This window comes from Hemitrygon akajei, unplaced genomic scaffold, assembly GCF_048418815.1.
Source record: "Hemitrygon akajei unplaced genomic scaffold, sHemAka1.3 Scf000198, whole genome shotgun sequence".
NCBI classification, from domain to species: domain Eukaryota; kingdom Metazoa; phylum Chordata; class Chondrichthyes; order Myliobatiformes; family Dasyatidae; genus Hemitrygon; species Hemitrygon akajei.
The window spans coordinates 73,143-97,101 of record NW_027332083.1 but is presented as its reverse complement, the minus strand read 5'-3'; the positions used below and the strand labels follow the sequence as shown (position 1 = coordinate 97,101).

General features: G+C 47.6%; 1 protein-coding gene across 1 annotated transcript in view; it reads left to right on the top strand.

Moving 5' to 3' along the window:
• The window catches only part of LOC140724369 (CD209 antigen-like protein C), a 210,839-nt gene extending 187,612 nt beyond the window's left edge, over nucleotides 1–23,227 (top strand). The window contains exons 5-6 of the mRNA XM_073038813.1: nucleotides 13,181–13,293; nucleotides 22,151–23,227. Coding sequence (XP_072894914.1) covers nucleotides 13,181–13,293; nucleotides 22,151–22,313 — 276 coding nt within the window. The 3' untranslated portion in view covers nucleotides 22,314–23,227. The remainder of the gene's footprint in view (nucleotides 1–13,180; nucleotides 13,294–22,150) is intronic.
• Nucleotides 23,228–23,959: the final 732 nt, after the last annotated feature.

Below are 23,959 nucleotides of genomic sequence, written 5' to 3'. Positions count from 1 at the left end.
GGGTTTGGGTTGATGTTCTTTTGTTATTTTTCTGTGGGGGAGGAGGGTTTGGGGGTTTGATGATCAAGTTGCCATTCTTTCTCTTGTGTGGGGTGGCTGGTTTTGACGTTTTTCTCTCTGAACGAGTTTGGTTTTGTGGCTATCTGGAGAAGAGGAATCAGAGGTGTGTATGGATACATATGTCGATACAAAATGAACCTGTGAACCTTTAATTTGACTACCACAGATGGTAGGCCTACTTGGTCTATAGTTTGCCAGGTTTTTCTTGGCCACTTTTCACCCTGGCAGGGTAAATTAGACGGGGTCCAGAGAGAGCTAACCAATTGGATACACAGTTGGCTTGATGGTAGGATTGAGAGGGCGGCGATAGTAAGTTTGGGCTGGAGGATCGTGACTGATAGAATTCCTCGGAGCTCGACAGCACAGCATTCGCTGCTCGGTGGTCTTCTGGCACTTCACCCATGACCAACGGTGATGTAGGTATCTCAGCCAGCGTTCCCATCATATTCTTGGATAAACCTGGCCAGGCCCAGGAGATTTTGTCTATTTCATACATATTATGAGGTCCAGCACCTCCTCTGCTTTAGGGTGGAGAATCCACAGTGCGTAAGACATGGGAGCAAAACTAGGGCATTCAGCCCACCGAGTCTGCTGCACCATTCCAACATGGCTGATTTATTATCCCTCTCAAACCCTATATATATTGTTGTAATTTACATTTTTATTATGCATCACAATGAACTGCTGCTGCAAAACAACCTATTTCACAAAATATGCTGTGATATTAAACCTGATTCTGATGATCTTGCACCTTATTGTTGTTGAAGGATCTACCCCTTAGTAATACTGATCAGGGAGGCACAGAGAGAATCTGTAATTACTGGCAAGTACCTTTATTGTCTCAACGGAAGAACACGTGAATTTACACAACAGAATACTTGCTAAGTTTTCCTGACTCTCCATGAACAGTCAGAGAATAGAAAAGGTATTACCCAGGAAGGGGGTCTATGCTGGCCAAGTGTTCCTTGTCTTCCTTCTCTGATCTCCATATGTCCTTGGGGTCCTCCACATTTGCAATGGTTGGTCTCTGAAAGTTCTTTGTGTCCACATTCAATTGCTCTGATTAGGCTATCTCAGAGCAAGAATCAGTTCAAAGAGTTCACAAAATGGAAGCTGCAGATCAGCTTCACAAAATGGCCACTTCCATCCCCCTTCAAGCACATGGCAAGAACAAAGACAATTGGTTTGTCTACTTCCACTGTCCTTGAGTCATTCAAATTCACTGATGTGTAGGCTGTAGTCTACCTGTACTGCACTTTCTTTGTAGCTGTGACACTTTATTCTGCAGTCTGTTATTGTTTGTGAAACAAATTCTGATTCCAATTATTCAGTTTAAAACTCCATCCATAGCCCTGGTTATGTCATTCACCAGGACCCTTATCTCAGAATGGTCTGGATCCCTCTGGAACAGCCCCCTCCTTTTCAAATGTTCCACAAATTCAAACCTACTTTTCCACACCAATCTTTGAGCCACACATTTAGTTCTCTGATCATAGTATGTATATGTCACCACATACAGCACTGTGCAAAAGTCTTAGGCACATAAAAAGTGTCTATAAGAAGTATTCACCCCCTTTGGAAGTTTTCATGTTTTATTGTTTTACAACATTGAATCACGGTGGATTTAATTTGGCTTTTTGACACTGATCAACAGAAAAAGACTTGTGGCAAAGTGAAAACAGATCTCTACAAAGGGATCTAAATTAATTATAAATATAAAACACAAAATAATTGATTACATAAGTATTTACCCCCTCTAATATGACACACCAAATCATCGCTGGTGCAGCCAATTGACCTTGGAAGTCACAAAATTAGTTGAATAGAAATCTGTTTTTGGAGACCTGTGTGCAGTCAAGATGTTTCAAATGATTGTAGTAAAATACACCGGTAATCGGAAGCTCAAACTGCTGCAGAATTATTATGCTGTCAAAAACTACACCATGAAGACAAAAGAACACTCCAAGCAACTCTGCAAAGAGGTTATTGGAAAACACAAGTCAGGAGATGGATGCAAGAAAATTTCTATCACGGAATATCTCTTGGAGAACAGTTAAGTCAATCATCAAGAAATGGAAAGAATATGGTACAGCTGTAAACCTGTCTAGAGCAGACCATCCTCAACAACTGAGTGAGTGAGCAAGAAGGGGAATGCAATGTCGTTGTGGCTGTTTTTGTGCCTGAATTACAGGTAATAATAAAGAAATATCTTTTTATCCAGTTATCTGTATAAACTGCAGAACTGGTTGCCATCATTTTGGGTTCACAGTGGATGGAGAAAATCTGTCCTTGCAAAGTTATAATTTGTTCAGATTCTTTTTCGGTTTTGACTAGTCTCGTTCTAGCAGTGGGTCAGATTTACTGCTGGAAGCTCCTCAAACTTTATTTCATGTTCAAAGTATTGGTTTACATGTCTCTTTTTATGGGACCCTGCAGACTGAGGGGAATGTGCGGGTTGATTGTTTGGCCAAAAAAGCTGTTAGAAGTTCATCTGTGAGCATAGAACTTCCGCTTAGCAAATCAAGGGGTTGGTGGGGCTAAAAATTAGGGGAGTATGGCAAGACGTGGGATAATGGGCATCAGGGGAGACACCTTTACAGAATACATAAACTGTTGGGTCTATAGGGGAAGGGGGAAATAGCAGAGTGAAGTTGAGGCTCTGGTGATAATTTACCAAAACTCTCTGGACTCTGGGCAGGTCCCAGCAGATTGGAAGAAGGTGAATGTCATGCCACTATTCCAAAAAGGATGTAGGTAAAAGGCCTGCCGAAGGGTCTCGGCCCGAAACATCGACAGTGCTTCTCCCTATAGATGCTGCCTGGCCTGCTGTGTTCCACCAGCATTTTGTGTGTGATGTCCTGAATCCTCCCGGTCAGCAGGGGGCGGTATTGAACCTGTTTTGAGTCCTGACGAAGGGTCTCGGTCCGAAACGTCGACAGTGCTTCTCCCTATAGATGCTGCCTGGCCTGCTGTGTTCCACCAGCACTTTGTGTGTGATGTCCTGAATCCTCCCGGTCAGCAGGGGGCGGTATTGAACCTGTTTTGAGTCCTGACGAAGGGTCGCGGCCCGAAACATCGACAGTGCTTCTCCCTATAGATGCTGCCTGACATGCTGTGTTCCACCAGCATTTTGTGTGTGTTGTTGTTTGAATTTCCAGCATCTGCAGATTTCCTCATGCTAGGTAAAAGGCAGGTGTCTATAGGCCAGTTAGTTTAACATATGTAGTTGGGAAATGCTTGAAACTATCATTGAGGAAGAAATAGTGAGGCATCTGGAAAATGGATCCATCAGGTCGGTGTTGGGCGCACAACTGTTTGTGATGTACATTACCAATCTGGAAGAGGGAATGAGTGTGGTGTGTCTAAGTTTGCTGATGACATTCAATTGAGTGGAAAAGCAAATTGTGAAAAAGGTGCAAAGAGATATAGATCGGTTAACTGAGTGGGCAAGGGTCTGGCAGGTGGGGTATATGTTGGTAAATGTGAGGTCATCCACTTTGGAAGGAAAAATGAAAGATCAGATCATTATTTAAATGGTAAAAGATTGCAGCATGCTGCTGTGCAGAGGGACTGGGGAGTGCATGTGCATGAATCACAAAAGGCTGGTTTGCAGGCGCAGCAGGCTATCAAGAAGGCAAGTTGACCTTCATTGCTGGAGGGATTGAATTTAAGTGCAGGGTGGTTATGCTGCAACTGTACAATGTACTAGTGAGGCTACACTGGAGTACTGCGTGCAGTTCTGGTCTCCTTACTTGAGGAAGGACAGACTGGCTTTGGAGGTGGTGCAGGGGAGGCTCACCAGGTAGATTTCAGAGGTGAGGGGGTTTGACTATGAGGAGAGGTTGAGTCACCTGGGACTGTACTCGCTGGAATTCAGAAGAATGAGAGGAGATGAAAGGAGAACTTTTAGATACATATAAAATCATGAAAGGGATAGATAAGATTGTGGCAGGAAAGTTGTTTCCATTGATAGTTGAGACTATAACTAGGAGACATAGCCTCAAGATTTGGGGAGTAGATTTAAGACGGAGATGAGGAGGAACTGCTTTTCCCAGAGAGTGGTGAATCTGTGGAATTCTCTACCCAATGAAGCAGTAGAGGCTGCCTCAGTAAATATATTTAAGACAAGCTTGGATAGATTTCTGCACGGTAGGGGAATTAAGGGTGATGGGGAAAAGGCAGGTTGGAGGAGTTGAGTCCATGGCCAATCAGCCAGGATCTTATTGAATGGTGGAGCAAGCTCGACAGGCCAGATGGCCGACTCCTGCTCCTATTTCTTATGACAAGTGGGGAAGGAATTATATTGACTGGACTTAGAATTGGGCACACTGTGCTTAAGTATTCTTTGTATCTTCTTGGAAAACATCACTCACTCCTGGGTGGGTAGGTGCTGTCATCATTATGAAACAGTTGAACACATTCTTTTGCATTGTGAAGCAAATGAGGTTGAAGAAAAGCAAATGCAGGCTGCACTCTTAGCTTTGGGGGTTGACAGTTTTCATTTAAAAACTTTACTAAGTTATGGAAGTGACTTGAATTGAATTCACATTGTCTTTCATTACTTACAATCTATAAGGCTTTTTGGAGTAATTTAGTTTTCATTTCATTGAGAACTAGTGAGGGTTTTATTTCCCAACTCTCTACACCACACTCTAGTCCAGTTGGTGGCAGTAATGCACCATTTAGTTGGCTGCCAACGGCCAGTAAAAGTCAGATAAAGAAGAAGGGGACCAGAGAGCAAGGCCAGTTAGAGACCTATGACAGCTCTGGAGGAGTTACAGGTTTCAGTGGCTGAGATGGGAGAGACTGTTGCCGGGTGCTTCACCAGTTGCAGCTTTGTGGGAGAGTGGCAAAGAGAAAGCCACCGTTGAGAAAAAACTCACATGAAATCTCAGCTAGAGTTTACCAGCAGACACGTAGGAGACTGAAGTCAGCTGGAAGTAGGTTCTCTGGTCTGATGAAACCAAAATTCTTTTTGTTTCTTTTTGCTATGTTTGGTGTAGGCCAAACACCACACATCACCAACAACACACCATCCCTACCGTGAAGCACGGTGGTGGCTGCATCATGCTGTGGGGATGCTTCACTCTAGCAGGCCCTGGAAGGCTTGTGAAGGTAGCGGGTAAAATGAATGCAGCAAAAGACAGGGAAATCCTGGAGGAAAACCTGACACAGTGGGCAAAAGAACTGTGACTTTAGAGAAGATTTGTTTTCCAGCAAGACAATGACCCCAAGCATAAAGCCAAAGCTGCACAGGAATGGACTAAAAACAACAAAGTTAATGTCCTGGAGTGGCCCAGTCAGAGTCCAGACCTCAATCCAATTGAGCATTTGCGGCTGGACTTGAAAAGGGCTGTTCACTCACGATCACCATTAAATCTGACAGAGCTTGAGCAGTTTTGTAAAGAAGAATGGAGAAAAATTGCAGTCTCCAGATGTGCAAAGCTGATGGAGACCTATCCACACAGACTCAAGGCTGTAATTACTGCCTAAATTACATCTACTATATACTGACTCGAATGGAGTGAATAATTATGGAATCTATTGTTTTGTGTTTAATAATTATAATAAATTTAGACCAATATGTAGAAATCTGATTTCACTTTGATACAAAAGAGTCTTTTTATGTTGATCAGTGTCAAAAAAAGCCAAATTAAATCCAATGTGATTTAATGTTGTAAAACAATAACACATGAAAACTTCCAAGGGACGGGGGGCGGGGGGGGGGGGGGTGTTGTGAATACTTTTTGTAGGCACTGTATATAGCTGGGAGGCCTAACACTTTTGCATAGTACTGTGTTTGCTTCCAACCCTACCTCTGGCAGCATATTCCGGCACCCATCACATTATGTGTGTAAAAAAAGAATAATTCGCCACGCACATATCTTTTGAAGTTACTCCTTCCCACCTGACATGCATGTCTCTTCGTATTAGACATTTTGACACTGGAAGAAAGATACTGGCTGTCTACTCCATTGACACCGCTTATGATCTTGTAACCGGCTATCAGGTGTCCCCTTGGCCTCTGCCTCACCAGAGAAATCACCCCAAGTGTCTCTATCCACTCCTCGTCACACCAGAGAAATCACCCCAAGTGTCTCTATCCACTCCTCATCACACCAGAGAAATCACCCCAAGTGTCTCTATCCACTCCTCGTCACACCAGAGAAATCACCCCAAGTGTCTCTATCCACTCCTCATCACACCAGAGAAATCACCCCAAGTGTCTCTATCCACTCCTCGTCACACCAGAGAAATCACCCCAAGTGTCTCTATCCACTCCTCGTCACACCAGAGAAATCACCCCAAGTGTCTCTATCCACTCCTCGTCACACCAGAGAAATCACCCCAAGTGTCTCTATCCACTCCTCGTCACACCAGAGAAATCACCCCGTGTCTCTGTCCACTCCTCGTCACACCAGAGAAATCACCCCAAGTGTCTCTATCCACTCCTCGTCACACCAGAGAAATCACCCCAAGTGTCTCTATCCACTCCTCGTCACACCAGAGAAATCACCCCAAGTGTCTCTGTCCACTCCTCGTCACACCAGAGAAATCACCCCAAGTGTCTCTATCCACTCCTCGTCACACCAGAGAAATCACCCCAAGTGTCTCTATCCACTCCTCGTCACACCAGAGAAATCACCCCAAGTGTCTCTATCCACTCCTCGTCACACCAGAGAAATCACCCCAAGTATCTCTATCCACTCCTCGTCACACCAGAGAAATCACCCCAAGTGTCTCTATCCACTCCTCGTCACACCAGAGAAATCACCCCAAGTGTCTCTATCCACTCCTCGTCACACCAGAGAAATCACCCCGTGTCTCTGTCCACTCCTCGTCACACCAGAGAAATCACCCCAAGTGTCTCTATCCACTCCTCGTCACACCAGAGAAATCACCCCAAGTGTCTCTATCCACTCCTCGTCACACCAGAGAAATCACCCCAAGTGTCTCTGTCCACTCCTCGTCACACCAGAGAAATCACCCCAAGTGTCTCTATCCACTCCTCGTCACACCAGAGAAATCACCCCAAGTGTCTCTATCCACTCCTCGTCACACCAGAGAAATCACCCCAAGTGTCTCTATCCACTCCTCGTCACACCAGAGAAATCACCCCAAGTGTCTCTATCCACTCCTCGTCACACCAGAGAAATCACCCCAAGTGTCTCTATCCACTCCTCGTCACACCAGAGAAATCACCCCAAGTATCTCTATCCACTCCTCGTCACACCAGAGAAATCACCCCAAGTATCTCTATCCACTCCTCGTCACACCAGAGAAATCACCCCAAGTGTCTCTATCCACTCCTCGTCACACCAGAGAAATCACCCCAAGTGTCTCTATCCACTCCTCGTCACACCAGAGAAATCACCCCAAGTGTCTCTATCCACTCCTCGTCACACCAGAGAAATCACCCCAAGTGTCTCTATCCACTCCTCGTCACACCAGAGAAATCACCCCAAGTGTCTCTATCCACTCCTCGTCACACCAGAGAAATCACCTCAAGTATCTCTATCCACTCCTCATCACACCAGAGAAATCACCCCAAGTGTCTCTATCCACTCCTCGTCACACCAGAGAAATCACCCCAAGTATCTCTATCCACTCCTCGTCACACCAGAGAAATCACCCCAAGTGTCTCTATCCACTCCTCGTCACACCAGAGAAATCACCCCAAGTGTCTCTATCCACTCCTCGTCACACCAGAGAAATCACCCCAAGTATCTCTATCCACTCCTCATCACACCAGAGAAATCACCCCAAGTGTCTCTATCCACTCCTCGTCACACCAGAGAAATCACCCCAAGTGTCTCTATCCACTCCTCGTCACACCAGAGAAATCACCCCAAGTATCTCTATCCACTCCTCGTCACACCAGAGAAATCACCCCAAGTGTCTCTATCCACTCCTCGTCACACCAGAGAAATCACCCCAAGTGTCTCTATCCACTCCTCGTCACACCAGAGAAATCACCCCAAGTGTCTCTATCCACTCCTCGTCACACCAGAGAAATCACCCCAAGTGTCTCTATCCACTCCTCGTCACACCAGAGAAATCACCCAAGTATCTCTATCCACTCCTCGTCACACCAGAGAAATCACCCCGTGTCTCTATCCACTCCTCGTCACACCAGAGAAATCACCCCAAGTATCTCTATCCACTCCTCATCACTCTATCTATCCACGTTGCTTCTTTCAGGAAACGATGTCCCTATAGACCTAAGTCTCTCCATTAACAGTGCTCTGTTAGTCAACCTCTTCCCTGGTTAAACTTCCCAAAAGTGTAATACCCTGCTTTTCGAGTCATCTAGTCCGTGCCAAACTGTTATTCTGCCTAGTCCCATTGACCCACACCTGGACCATAGCCCTCCATACCCCTCCCATCCATGTACAAACTTCTCTAAAATGCTGCAATCAAACCCACATCCCCACTTCCGTGGGCGACTCGTTCCACACTTGCACCACCCTCTGCGTGAAGCAATTCCTCCTCAGGCTCCTCTTAAATATTTTACCTTTCCCCTTAACCCAATTCTAGTCTCACCCAACCACTGTGGGAAGAGTTTGCTCATATTACTCTATCTATACCCCTCGTAATTTTGTTTGCCCCCATCAAATCTCCCTTCATTCTCTTTTTTTTAATTTGCCACTATCACAGTCATAGAAAAGTACAGCACAGAAACAGGCCCTTCAAAGGTACACTTAATGTCAGAGATGTACATCCTGAAATTCCTTTTTGGCCCACCTGGTCCACGCTGAACCATTTAAGCTGCCCACTCCCGCCAGCCTGCACTGGGACCATGGCCCTCCATACCCCAAACATCCATGTGCCTATCCAAACTTCTCTTAAACGTTGAAATCCAACTTACAAGCAACAACTGTGCTGACAGCTCATTCCACACTCTCACCACCTTCTGAGTTGCCCCTCATGTTCCTTTTAAACAGTTCACCTTTCATCCGTAACCCTTGACCTCTGGTTGTTGTCCCACCCAACCTCAGTGGAAAAAGACAGCTTGAATTTACCCTAACCACTTTATCAAATCTCCTCTCAATCTTCTACATTCCAAGGAATAAAGTCCTAACCTATCCAGTCTTTAAACTCAGGTCCTCCAAACCAACTAACATCTTTGTAAGTCTTCTCTGCACTCTTTCAGCCTTATTTACATCTTTCCTGTAGGTAAGTGACCAAACCTACGCACAATATTCCAAATTAGGCCTCACCAACATCTTATACAAATTCAACATAACATCCCATCTCTTGCACTCACTAGTTTGATTTATGAAAGCCAATGTGGCAAAAGCTTTTTTTAATGACCCCATCTACCTTTGATGCCACTTTCAATGCATTATTCCCCTGGATTCCCAGCTCCCTTTATTCTACCACACTCCTCAGTGCCCTACCGTTCACTGTGTAAGACCTACCCTGGTCTGTCCCACCAAAGTGCAGCACCTCAGACTTACCTGTGTTAAATTCCATCTGCCATTTTTTAACCCCTTTTTTTCCAGCTGGTCTAGATCCCACTGCAAGCCATGATAACCTTCCTCACTGTCTACTACACCCCCAATCGTGGTGTCATCTGAAAATTTGCTGATCTAGTTTACCAGGTTATCGTCCAGATTGTTGATATAGATGACCAACAATAACAGACCCAGCACCGATCTCTACAGCACTTCACTAGTCTCATGTCTCCAGTCAGAGGGGCATCCATCCACTACCACACTCTGAATTCTCCCACAAAGCCAATGTCAAATCCAAATTACTACCTCATCCTGAATGCCAAGCAACTGAACCTTCTTGACCAACCTCCCATGCGGGAGTTTGTCAGATGCCTTGCTAAAGTCCCTGTAGACTACGTCCACTGTTTGCCTTCATCGACTTTCCTGATAACTTCCTCACAAAACTCTATACCTAGCATGCATGAAACCATACTGACTGCCCTTACGAGGTCCTGACGAAGGGTCTCGGCCCGAAACGTCGACAGTGCTTCTCCCTATAGATGCTGCCTGGACTGCTGTATTCCACCAGCACTTTGTGTGTGATGTCCTGAATCCTCCCGGTCAGCAGGGGGCGGTATTGAACCTGTTTTGAGTCCTGACGAAGGGTCTCGGCCCAAAACGTCGACAGTGCTTCTCCCTATAGATGCTGCCTGGCCTGCTGTGTTCCACTAGCATTTTGTGTGTGATGTCCTGAATCCTCCCGGTCAGCAGGGGGCGGTATTGAACCTGTTTTGAGTCCTGACGAAGGGTATCGGCCCGAAACGTCGACAGTGCTTCTCCCTATAGATGCTGCCTGGACTGCTGTGTTCCACCAGCACTTTGTGTGTGATGTCCTGAATCCTCCCGGTCAGCAGGGGGCGGTATTGAACCTGTTTTGAGTCCTGACGAAGGGTCTCGGCCCGAAACGTCGACAGTGCTTCTCCCTATAGATGCTGCCTGGCCTGCTGTGTTCCACCAGCATTTTGTGTGTGATGTCCTGAATCCTCCCGGTCAGCAGGGGGCGGTATTGAACCTGTTTTGAGTCCTGACGAAGGGTCTCGGCCCGAAACGTCGACAGTGCTTCTCCCTATAGATGCTGCCTGGCCTGCTGTGTTCCACCAGCATTTTGTGTGTGTGTTGCTTGAATTTCCAGCATCTGCAGATTTCCTCGTGTTTGTCCTGACTGCCCTTAACCTGTCCATATTATCTAAATACTCATATATCTCTTAGATTAAATTCATCAGGGCCTGACGAAGGGTCTCAGCCTGAAACGTCGACTGTTCACTCTTTTCCACAGATGCTGCCTGACCTGCTGAGTTGCTCCAGCATTTTGTGTGTGTACCCTGGGGATGTTGTCCTTTGTCCTTTAACTTAGCAGCAAATTTCACTTCATCGTTGAAATGTTCCCACAACCCATGGACACACTTTCATCTCCTGTTCTCGATATTTATTGCTTATCTATTACTTCTTACTTTTTGTATTTGCACAGTTTGTTGTCTTTTGCACCCTGGTTGAACACCCAAGTTGGTGCAGTCTTTCATTGTTTCTATTACTGTTATTATTCTATTACAGATTTATTGAGTATGCCGGTAAGAAAATTATTCTCCACGTTGCATATGGTGACGTATATGTACTTTGATAATAAACTTACTCTGAACTTTGATCTCCCTGAACTGCAGTTTCAAATTAAAATAGGATTATCACTGACCACGACACCTCGTCGCCCTTCCTGCCTATGTCATTGGTATGACTTCCCTGAGTTACATTCTGTGTGCCTCTCCTGTGCCCACTTCCCCAGTTAAGATAAACCCTGACTTAAACCTAATCAGCCTTCTGTACTGTCTACCACACCACTAGCGGCAGTGTCACCCACTAATTTCCTGATCATTATGTCTACCACTTTTTTATATACACAAAAGTTTGCTCCAACGATTACGCCATCTTAGCAATATACAATATAGAGGATTTCATAAAACACACTATTTACAGTTTGAAATTAAAAGTTGGTTCTCACTGTCCACAATGCACTCGAGCGCCTGCGGGGCCCATTGTACCCATGGACGTTGCATTCTCCTTCTCCAGGGACACCTGGCTGCGGGCATAACCCAGTCAGCTCAGGCAGAGCCCTTGCCTGGACCCATGATGGCAGCCTAGCTCTCACCCCGGATCTCCCAGAGAAACCCCTCTGCTCACGGGGTGTTAGGTGCAGTTCCATTTCCGGGGGATGGGGGGCGGGGGTGCTGGGTGCTGGTACCACATTCAGCTTCACCGTTGCTCGGTGGAGCCTGGCCCTGCGTGAGGCAGCTCACCTTCTGTACGGCTGGAGAGAGGGCGTTCTGTAGGGACGTGGCGTATCCCTCTTCCTCTGTCCCTGGCAGAGCGACAGCAAAATGTGCTGGGCCTGCCCCGAGCAAAACCTCAGCTGACAGGGTGCTGAATGAGTCTTCAGTGGGATTGAGTTCAAGAGCCATGAGGTAATGTTGCAGCTCTACAAAATTCTGGCTTACTGTGTTCAGTTCTGGCCACCTCATTATAGGAAGAAGTGGGATTTTTACGGAGGGCACAGAGGTTTACCAGGATGCTGCCTGGACGAGAGAGCGTGCCGCATGAGGGTAGGTTGAGGGAGCTCGGGTTTTCTTTATAGAGTGAAGGAGGATGAGAGGTGACTTGATAGAGAGGAGTACGACGTGATAAGAGGCTTAGATCGAGTGGATGGCCGGAGACTTTTTCCCAAGACGGAAATGGCCAATACAAGGTTGCATAACTCACGACTTGGTCATTGTCATTATGGTCTCATAACCATGCTTGTTCTTGGCAAATTGTTCCGCAGAAGTGGTTTGCTATTGCCTTCATCTGGGCAGTGTCTTTACAAGACGAGTAACTCCCCGGCCATTATCAATACTCTTCAGAGATTGTCGGCCTGGTGTCAGTGGTCGCCTAACCAGGACTTGTGGTGTGCGCCAGCTGCTGAGGCTTCACGTCTGACCAGAGGGCAGTAGAGGGGGTAGTGGAACTAAGCAGGTGCTGCACCTTGCCCAAGGGTGACCGGCAGGCCAGCGGAGGGAAGGGTCTCCTTTGGTAGAGACGCCACCACCCATACAAGATGATAAGAGGCACAGATCCAGTGGACAGCCAGCGCCATGTTCCCAGGCTGAGAATGACTAATATCAGAGGAGTGTAGAAGAGATGTCAGAGGTAAGTTTTCTTTTCTCACTCAGAGAGTGGTGGGCTCCTGGAACGCCCTACTTGGGGTAGTGGTAGGGACAGGTATATTAGGCTCATTTAAGAGTCTCTTAGAGAGGCACATAAACATGAGGAGAAAGGAGGCTCTTAGTGAACGTAGTGAAAGGCTCGAATACGGGAAAGCATCACGATATTGTGGGCTGAAGGGCCTGTACTAGACTGTACTGTTCGTGCTTTATGTACAATACTTAAGGTGTATGTATTTGTCTCTGGCGTTAGTAGTTTCACCGGCAGCAAGAAGGTGGAGGACATTGAGAAATGAGGGGTAGGGAGGGGTTGACGGGGCTGAGGAGCGTCGATCCCTCTGCCAGCACCGCTCCGCTGGCATGTCCCGTCCCGGCCGCTGGTGGCCTTGCCTTGCAGTGGAATGGCCTCCTTTTTTTTTCTCTCTGCCGTTTCAGCAATTTGTGGCGGAGCACAACGCCAGCCGCGCCTACTGGGTCGGAATCAAGGACAGCCCGCTGGAATTGACGTGGACCTGGGTGGACGGAACGGTCCTGCAAGACGACTTAACGTGAGTGAAGGGCTGAGGCGCTCTGCGGGTATCTGCCCAGGAACACAGAGCAGAACAGGCCCTGCAGCCCAAACTCAGTAAACTAGTAACTCAATGCCCAACTGAACCGATCCATTCTGCTGAGCTAAACTAGTGATTATAACTTCCTTATAGGGCACTTTCATACAGACGATGTCGTTCAAAGTGTTTTTCAATGGGATAAAGTGCGAACATGAAAATAAAATTAAACATACAAATAAAGATGAAAATAAAAGACACAAAGATGTTAGTTAAAAAGCAAGATGATAGCCGGCCGGTGGTGTAGTGGCAGCTGCACCGGACTCTGAGGCGAATGGTCCTGGGTTCGATTCCGGCCGGCTCCTTGCACGCTCTCCATCCAACTGGTCAGGCGAGTGTCAGAGAAACAGCGGGGTTGCTGCCCGATGTCTCACTCTCCATCGAGCTGGGCTGAGCGTCGAGCTAGCGACTCGGCCTCGTACAAGTCAGGCGAGTGTCAGAGAAACAGCGGGGTTGCTGCCCGATGTCTCACTCTCCATCGAGCTGGGCTGAGCGTCGAGCTAGCGACTCGGCCTCGTACAAGTCAGGCGAGTGTCAGAGAAACAGCGGGGTTGCTGCCCGATGTCTCACTCTCCATCGAGCTGGGCTGAGCGTCGAGCTAGCGACTCGGCCTCGTACAAGTCAGGCGAGTGTCAGAGAAACAGCGGGGTTGCTGCCCGATGTCTCACTCTCCATCGAGCTGGGCTGAGCGTCGAGCTAGCGACTCGGCCTCGTACAAGTCAGGCGAGTGTCAGAGAAACAGCGGGGTTGCTGCCCGAATAAAAGCAAGATTAAATAAATAGGTTTTTGAGTTGGCGTTTAAAAGTGTCGATTGAGTCTGAAATCAAGAGAAAATCTGCAGATGCTGGAAATCCAAAGCAACACCCATTAGATGCTGGAGGATCTCAGCAGGTCAGGCAGCGTCTGTGGAATAAAAAGGACAGTGGATGTTTTGGGCCGAAACCCTTTGGCAGGTCCTGTGTCTGCAGGTTTTCTCTCGTTTGTGATTTGATTGCTACTCTGCGAAGCCTCTTCCAGGGATGCCCACACTGAAGAAGTTTAAATCTTCCCTTCGACGGGAGTTCAGTGAAACTCTCTGTCGCTGCTCCCCCGCTGTGATCCCTGCTGCTCTCCGACCCTGTGACCACGTGCTACTACAGTCACATATCCTTTCTGGAAACGTGCCATGCCAACTGAGTCTGAATCCTTTATAGTTGTCAGGTATCGAGTCCCACAGTTCAAAAAAGTCAACATGTCAATGATCTTTTGAGGGAGATTGTTTCCAACTAAGAGACCAGCGGAGGAACGCCCAAGAGTTCGAGCAGAATTATAAACTGGAAGCAATCCTGTGACGTAGTCCTGTCCCAGACCATTAATTAAACTCCTTGCTAAACTGATCTCCTCTGCTGAAATAATTAAACTAGTTATTAACCATCGAGCTAAACTAATCCTCTCTGCCTAACTAATTAAGCTAGTAATTAAAGGCCTAACTAAAATGATCCTTTCTGCCTACACTGCCCACAGCTCTCCATTCTCTGCACGCATCTGAAACACCACTACCACCCCTGTTAGCACACTGACCACCCTTTGTGTAAAATAAAGCTTCACCCATTCATCTATTAGTTCACCCTCTCACCTTAAATGTGTCCTCCAGTAGTGAATGTTCCTACCCTGGGAAAAAAATAAACTATCAATCTATACCTTTCAAAATCTCTTTAACTTCTACCAGCTCTCCCCTCAGCTTCTGCCACTCCAGGGGACCCAAGTCTGTCCAATCCAGGCAGTATCCTGTTAAGCCCAGGAGATTCTGCAGATGCTGGAAATCCAGAGCAACACACACAAAATGCTGGAGGAACTCAGCAGGTCAGGCAGCATCTGATGGTGATGGCATGCTTCTGTCTCAAAGGACAATGGACTTTGAGCCTGGGCAGAAGGTACAGAGATCCTGGGATGCCCATTCATCAAGATCCCCCTCTCGGCCTCACCGTGTAGTCCGAAGGAAAGCTTATGAAGCAGAACGTTTGGCACCGGCTGGTCTGCAGGAGCTGCCGGGAGGATGTTCAATGACGTCCAGCCGCCTTAGGGGTTCCTCTTCGGATCTGCTGTCTAGGTTCACTCCCGTAGCCTTTGCCTCTCCCGAGGCTGCTCACAAGGCAGTGGGGCGGGCAGGGGCAGAATCTGTGGAGAGGAATAAAGAGCTGGCATTTCAGATCGAGACCCTTCATCAGGTCCCGATGAAACATCACCTCTTTATTCCTCTCCATAGATGCTGCCTCATCTGCTGGGCATCCAGTTAAATCCCTTCTGCACCCTCTCCAAAGCCTCCGCATGCTTCCCGTAATAGGACGACCAGAAATGAATGCAGATTCTACTTGGATAACTAGGCTTACGCTTTGGGGAGGCGGGGTGGAGTAAAGGAGGAAGGAGCTCAGAGTGGGTCTGTGGAGGAAATTTTTCCATCCTACAGTTTGGAAAACATTTCCTGAAGCTTTGACAGGACTTAAGAAGTGTCTGGATGAGCACTTGGATCTATTGCCGTCGTGTTCAGTTCTGGTCAACACATCATAGGGAGGATGCAGAAGCTTTAGCGTGGGTGTGGAGGAGATTTGCCAGGATGCTGCCTGCACTGGAAGCACGTCTCATGAGGACAGGCTGAGTGAGCTCGGGCTTTTCTCTCTGGAATGACGGAAGCTGAGAGGTGAATAAGATTATGAGAGACAGAGAGCGGACAGCCAGCACCCTTTTCCCAGGGCAGCAAAGGACAAACACAATGTGTATCAGTGCACGCAAGGGCGCACATTGTATTGAAAAGACAGGCAGGTAGGCAGAGGCGGTCACGTGGTAAAAAATGAAATCATATCCTTAGAAAGAGGTGACATTGGATTGGAAGATGCCGATTCCTTGTGGGTAGAGTTAAGAGACTGCAAGGATAAAAAAAAATCCCTGAGTAGCTAGGATGTGGGCTATACATTGTAATGGGAGATAGAAAAGGCTGGTCAGAAAGGGCAATGGTGTGATAATCATGGGGGACTTCAACAGGCAGGTAGATTAGGGAAATCCGGTTGGTGCTGGATCCCAAGAGAAGGAATTTGTAGAATGCCTCTGAGATAGCATTTTAGAGCAGTTTATGGCTGAGCCCACTAGTGAAAAGGCGATTCTGGAGGGTGTTATGTAATGGCCCAGATTTGATTATGAAGCTGAAGGTAAAGGAACCCTTAGGAGAAAGTGATCATGATATGATGGAATTCACCCTGCAGTCTGAGAGGGAGAGGCTAAAATCAGATGTATCAGTATTACAGTGGGGTAAAGGGAACTACAGAGGCATGAGAGAGGAGCTGATCAAAGTTGATTGGAAGAGGACATTAGCAGGGATGTCCCTGCTAAGAGTAGCAATGGCTGGAGTTTCTGGGAGTAGTTCGGAAACGCAGGATAGATAGAATACCAAAGATGAAATAATGTAACTGGAAGATGAGGCAATTGTGACTGAAAAGGACAATAGAAGTCAAAACAACTTAAGATAGATAGATACTTTATTGATCCCAAAGGAAATGACAGTGTCACTGTAGCAATACAAGTGCACAGATATACAGATATTAAAAGAGAATTAAGAAAGAATAAAAAATAAGTTACCTCAAACAGGAGGGGTCATGGCTTCCCTGGCTATAGTTTGACTCATTGTGGAGCCTATTGGCCGATGGTAAGCATGACCTTGGAGCAGCACAGTTACCTTAGACTATTACTACAAGTGTCCCCTCTGTTCAGCCAAGGTGGCATGCAGAAGGTGAGGAACATTGCCAGGACTTTCTGTAGGGTCCTTTGCTCTACCACAGCCTCCAGTGTTAATTTTGACTCCTATATCAGAGCCAGCCTTTCTCATCAGTTATTGAGCCTGTTGGCCTCACCCGTGTAGATGCCATTGCCCCAGCACTCCACCGCATAGAAGGTTGTACTGGCGTCAACAGACCGGTAGGACATGTGAAGGAGAGGCCTGCATACACCATAGGACCTCAGTCTCCTCAGGAAGTAGAGGCAACTCTGGCCCTTCTTGTACACAGCCCCTCTGTTGGTTTCCACTCAAGTCTGTCATCCAGGTGCACCCCCAGGTATTTGTAGGACCTCACCACCGACAGTAACGGGGAGCAGTGCATGCTTAGTCTTCCTGAGGTCAAAGAGATCTCATTATATCCCCTTTCCCCAAAACTTTGTCAGCTCCCTCCCAGATTCTCCCACTCACCCAACGCACTGGAGGCCAGTTAACCCACCGACCGGCACAAACTTGGGATGTGGGAGTAAACCAGACCACCAGGGTGGGGAACACTGCACACTCATAGTCGTACAGGGTAGAAACAGGCCCTTCGACCCATCTAGTCCATTCCGACGCAATCTCCTGCCTCGTCGCATCTGCCTGCACCCGGACCACCCGCGTCCCCATCCAAACTTCTCTTCAATGTTACAACCGAGCCCGCATCTACCGCTTCCACAGTCGCCACACCCTCTGAGTGAAGCCCCTCAGATTCCCCTTGAATATACATCCTAACCCTGTCACCGCTCGCCCGGGAGGGGGGGAAGCCTGCTTTCATTCTCTCCATACTTACCCCTCAAAATTGTGTATCTCTCTGTAGGATCTCACCTCACCCTCCTGCACCCTAAGGAATAAAGGCCTCAGGGTCAGCACAGTATCCTGGGCTGAAGGGCCTCTACTGTTCTATCTTCAACTCTGCTCTGCAAGTCCTGGCATCATCCTTGTAAATTTACTCTGCACTCTTTCAAGATCATAGATAACTCTCCTGTAGGCCGGTGACCAGGACTGCAGACAGTACCCCAAATTTGGCCTCACCAACGTCTTGTACAACTTCAGTGTAACATCCCAACTCCAGTGATCAGCGTCCTGAGTTATGAAGCTTATGGCCAGTGTCTTGAGGACCCTATCTCCACTTTCAATCTTTATTCTACAGTACACCTAGCAACCATAGGGAGAACTTGTAAACTCCACTGAGACAGCACTGGAGGTGACAGGGGTAGCTAGGGTCTGTGGTGAAGCTCTACCGCATACATCCAGGGATAAGTGCTGGCACCAGCCCGTCGGGCTGAAGGGCCTGATCCTGTGTTGTGGGAGGGCAGGGCAGGAGTTCAACATACCTGAGTGCACGCTCCCTCGGAGTGGCTGAAATCCTTACAGTTAAACATAGAAACATAGAAAACCTACGGTACAGTACAGGCCCATCAGCCCACAACGCAGTGCCCAACATGTACTTACTTTAAAGATTACCTAGGATTACCCATAACCCTCTATTTTTCTAAGCTCCATGTACCTGTCCAGGAGTCTCTTAAAAGACCCTATCGTATCCGCCTCCACCACCGTTGCCGGCAGCCCATTCCACGCATTCACCACTCTCTGAGTAAAAAACTTACCCCTGACATCTCCTCTGTACCTACTTCCAAGCACCTTAAAACTGTGCCCTCTCATGTTAGCCAGTCCAGCCTTGGGAAAAGGCCTCTGCCTATCCACACGATCAATGCCTCTCATCATCTTATACACCTCTATCAGGTCACCTCTCATCCTCCGTCGCTCCAAGGAGAAAAGGCCGAGTTCACTCAATCTATTCTCATAAGGCATGCTCCCCAATTCAGGCAACATCCTTGTAAATCTCCTCTGCACCCTTTCTATGGTTTCCACATCCTTCCTGTAGTGAGGCGACCAAAACTGATCACAGTACTCCGGGTGGGGTCTGACCAGGGTCCTATATAGCTGCAACATTACCTCTCGGCTCCTAAATTCAATTCCACGATTGATGAAGGCCGATACACCGTATGCCTTCTTAACCACAGAGTCAATTTGCACAGCAGCTTTGAGTGTCCTATGGACTTGGACCCCAAGATCCCTCTGCTCCTCCACACTGCCAAGAGTCTTACCATTAATGTTATATTCTGCCATCACATTTGACCTACCAAAATGACCCACCTCACACTTATATGATCACATTATGCATTTCCAAATGTTCATAAATCCTGCCTCTCAGGATCTTCTCCATCAACTTACCAACCATTGAAGTAAGACTCACTGGTCTATAATTTCCTGGGCTATCACTACTCCCTTTCTTGAATAAAGGAACAACATCTGCAACCCTCCAATCCTCCGGAACCTCTCTCGTCCCTATTGATGATGCAAAGATCATTGCCAGAGGCTCAGCAATCTCCTCCCTCGCCTCCCACAGTAGCCTGGGGTATATAGCGTTCAGTCCCGGTGATTATCCAACTTGATGCTTTCCAAAAGCTCCAGCACATCCTCTTCCTTAATATCTACATGCTCAAGCTTTTCAGTCCACTGCAAGTCATCCCTTCAATCACCTTTTCTGTAGTGAATACTGAAGCAAAGTATTCATTAAGTACCACTACTATCTTCTCCGTTTCCATACACAGTTTTCCACTGTCACACTTGATTGGTCCTATTCTCTATATCTTATCCTCTTGCTCTTCACATACTTGTAGAATGCCTTGGGGTTTTCCTTAATCCTGCCTGGCAAGGCCTTCTCATGGCCCCTTCTGGCTCTCTTAATTTTTGAAGCTTTTGTAAGCTTTTCTTTTCTTCTTGACTTAGATTTTCAACAGCCTTTGTACACCATGGTTCTTGTACTCTACCATCCTTTCCCTGTCTCATTGGAACATACCTTTGAAAAACGCCTCTCAAATATCCCCTGAACATGTGCCACATTTCTGCCGTACGTTTCCCTGAGAACATCTGTTCCCAGTTTATGCTTCCAAGTTCCTGCCTGATAGCTTCATATTTCACCTTATTCCAATTAAATGCTTTCCTAACTTGTCTGTTCCTATCCCTCTCCAATGCTATGGTAAAGGAGATAGAATTATGACCACTATCTCCAAAATGCTCTCCCACTGAGAGATCTGACACCCGACCAGGTTCATTTCCCAATACCAGATCAAGTACAGCCTCTCCTCTTGTAGGCTTATCTACATATTGTGACAAGAAACCTTCCTGAACACACCTAACAAACTCCACCCCGTCTAAACCTCTTGCTCTTGGGAGATGCCAATTGATATTTGGGAAATTAAAATCTTCCTCTACAATAACCCTGTTATTATTACTCCTCTCCAGAACCTGTCTCCCTATCTGCTCCTCGATAAAAAAATACCCAGTAGAGTTATTGACCACTCCCTCCATAACACGCACATAAAACACTGGAGGAACTCGCAAAGGCCCTTCATTAGGATCACTGATGCACCATCAATAACTCTCGGAGACGGGAGGCGAATGTTAGGCTTTTAATAGCTGCAAGAGACCACCACACAACATCCTGGAGACTGAGGGAGGAGCAGTGCCTCCAATCGCCTTTATACAGGGGTCTGTGGGAGGAGCCACGGGAGCAGTCAGCAGAGGGGCGTGTCCAGACAGGTATACACATAGTTTACCACAATCACCTCCTCCATGATTTCACGTGATTGTAAAACACAGGAGCAGAATGTGGCCATTCGGCCCAAGGAGATGGTTCTGGCATTCAATCATGACTGATTAGCGCATTTTCCTGCCTTCTTCCCGTGACCTTTGACACCCATACTAACCAAAAACCGAACGACGTCTGCTTTAAGTGGAGAGATGAGAGAAATACGATGGGAAAATGGAGAGCTACATGGGAGGGAAGGCTAAAGTGATTTTAGAGTAGAGAGACGAGCTTCATTTGTCACATGTACATCGAAACACACAGTGGTGTTAGCGACAAATCAAATCAGCAAGGGTTATGCTGGCCAGCCTGCCCAGTGTAGGATAGTGGGTGAGCACAACATCAAGGGCCGAAGGGACATGTACTATGCACAACGGTCTACGTTCAATGTTCTAAACATAGACTTGACCTGCACAGCCATCTGGGGCAATGGGTTCCACCAATCCACCACCCTGCTGTTAAAGCCATTCCTCTTCATTGCTGTTCTAAAAAGACCCCCTTCTATTCTGAGGCTGAGTTCTCTGGTCCTAAACTCCCCCACTATAGGAAACATCCTCTCTACGTCCACCCTAGCTGCTTATTTTAATACGATACATTTCAGTAAGATCTCCACCTCATTCTTCTAAACTCCAGTGAGTACAGGCCCAGAGACATCAAACACTCCTCATACAATGAGATCCCCCCTCATTCTTCTAAACTTCAGTGAGTACAGGCCCAGAGACATCAAACACTCCTCATACAATGAGATCCCCCTCATTCTTCTAAACTCCAGTGAGTACAGGCCCAGAGACATCAAACACTCCTCATACAATGAGATCCCCCCTCATTCTTCTAAACTCCAGTGAGTACAGGCCCAGAGACATCAAACACTCCTCATATTTTAACCCTTTCATTTACTTACAGAGCCACAGCACCAAGTAGTCCCACAATTTAATCTGAGTTTAATCACAGGACAATTTATAATGACCAATTAACCTACCAATGGTGGCACCCGGAGGAAACCCTCACGGTCATGGGGGGAAGCCTACAAACTCCTCACAGGCAGCGGCCGGGACTGAACCCAGGTTGGTGGTACTGTAAAGCGTTGTGCTAACCACTACGTTGTGCTGCCTCATTCACGGGATCTCCTCTGGATCCTCTCCATTGCCAGCACACCCTTTCTTAGAAAATGGGCTGTATTCCTCACAACACCCCAAATGCAGTCTGACCAATGCCTTATAAAGTCGCAACTTTACGTACGGTGCCTACGCTTCAGTTTCTTGGGTTGGGGGGGTGGGGGACAGGTGGGTGGAGGGGTCATGGCGACCCTGGGTGCGATTCGCCGGTGAGAGATCTACGTGACTCTCTTCCTTCCCTCTCCCTAGGTTCTGGGACAAAGATTATCCCAACAGTTACTTTGACTACGAACTGGAGGCGTTCAAGAACTGTGTCTTCCTACGCGGCGGAGCCTGGGCCAACGCCGTGTGTGCACAGGCAAACCACTGGATCTGCAAGCGGAGATCGGAGATGCCACTTATCAAACTATGACGAAAGCTTCCTCCTCCTCCCATCAAACCATGCAGAAAGCCCCCACCTCCCAACCTGACCGAGGCACGCGGGCCACGGAGTGAGGCGTCAGGAGTTCCCGGTTGGCGGACGAATGGGAGCGTTTGACATATGTTTCCCAGTTTTTTTTTGCTCGTGCTTCTATTTCTTGTTCTCCCCCTCAGTTTTGAATCCCGAAAGACGTTCGGTCGAGAGGGAGGGATGGGGGAAGAATGAATGTATTCCTTCTCGGAGTCTTCCGACCCGCAGTGGAAGTCCAGCTCCGACCTTCGAGGATTTGCTGGAGGTCACAGACAGAGGAGGGAGCGGTTCCAACCCACTCCATTCTCCAAACCCAGGACCTGGTAGCAAGAGATGGAGAGTCTGGAAGGGTTTCTAGAGACTGACCTCTCACTCAGGGTCCAAGACGGTTTTCAGAGATGTAACTCGGGATCCCAGGGGTCAAAGCCAGGATCCCGATGGCAGGAGTGGTGGGGGGGGGGGGGGGGGGTGTCATGGACTGACCTCTCATTCTCAGGGTCACAGTGGTCAAACCTACAATCCGCCAGGAAGGTACGGGGGATCAGGCTCTCAGAGGAGGGTTTCAGAGATTGACTGCACCCTGTTTGGGACTACTGGGGAGACCAGAGGAGGTGTGGCGAGGTATTGGGTGAGGCCACTGGTCAGATATTGAGTGATGGGGTGACCCAGAGAGGGCCTCTCGTCACCAGCTGACAAGCGTGCCCTTGAGTTTGGATTCCGAAGGACTCCGAATCGCTCATTTCCCCCGACCCCCATCCCCAGTGTGACTCTCTGTCAGTCAGGAGCCAGCCAGCACAGCGAGAGAAGGCTCAATGTTGTTCTTAAATCTTAATGTCGGTGTTCATTGTTTGAAATAAAATCTCACTGCTCAGAAATTCCTGCCAGGAATTGCTTGTGTTCACGGTTCAGGAAGGATCACCTATCAGCCTTGAAAGGGGTGGGAGTGGCGGTGGCGGTGTGGAGGTAGGTTAATGGACTGAAGCTGCCAAGTGTTAAAGGTCCAGATAGGGGAGGAGGTGGAAATTGGTTAAGTGTGCTTAGGGAAGGTCTGTGGTACAACATATTGAGTGCCCTACTGGGGAGACGGCAAAGGTCATAGAACGCTACAGTGCAGAAACAGGCACTTTGGTCCAGCTAGCCTGTAGCAAATATTAATCTCCAGTCTGTTCGACCTGCGCCTGGACCATACTCCCTCCCATCTGTGTATCTATCCAAACTTTGCCTTAAATGTTGAAAACAAGCCTGTATCCACTACCTCTGTCAGCAGCTCATTCCTCGCACACACCCTCTCAGATCGACCTGCCCATGGGTGTCAGGGAGGGGGGGGGGCAAACGGCATTGGGGGAGCTCTTTAGAACATCGGCCATCGTTCTGTTGGCTTTAGCGTGCCTGCAGAAAGGGACAGAATTCAAGGCCCTTAAACAGCGTTGATAAGCAGAGGGATCTTGGGGTCCAAGTTCATAGCCCCCTGAAAGTGGCTACACAGGTTGATAGGGTGGTTAGGAAGGCATAGGGCATGTTTGCCTTTGTTAGTCGAGGCACTGAGTTCAACAGATAGCAAGTTATGTTGCAGCTTTACAAAACTCTACGTGGGCCACATCTGGAGA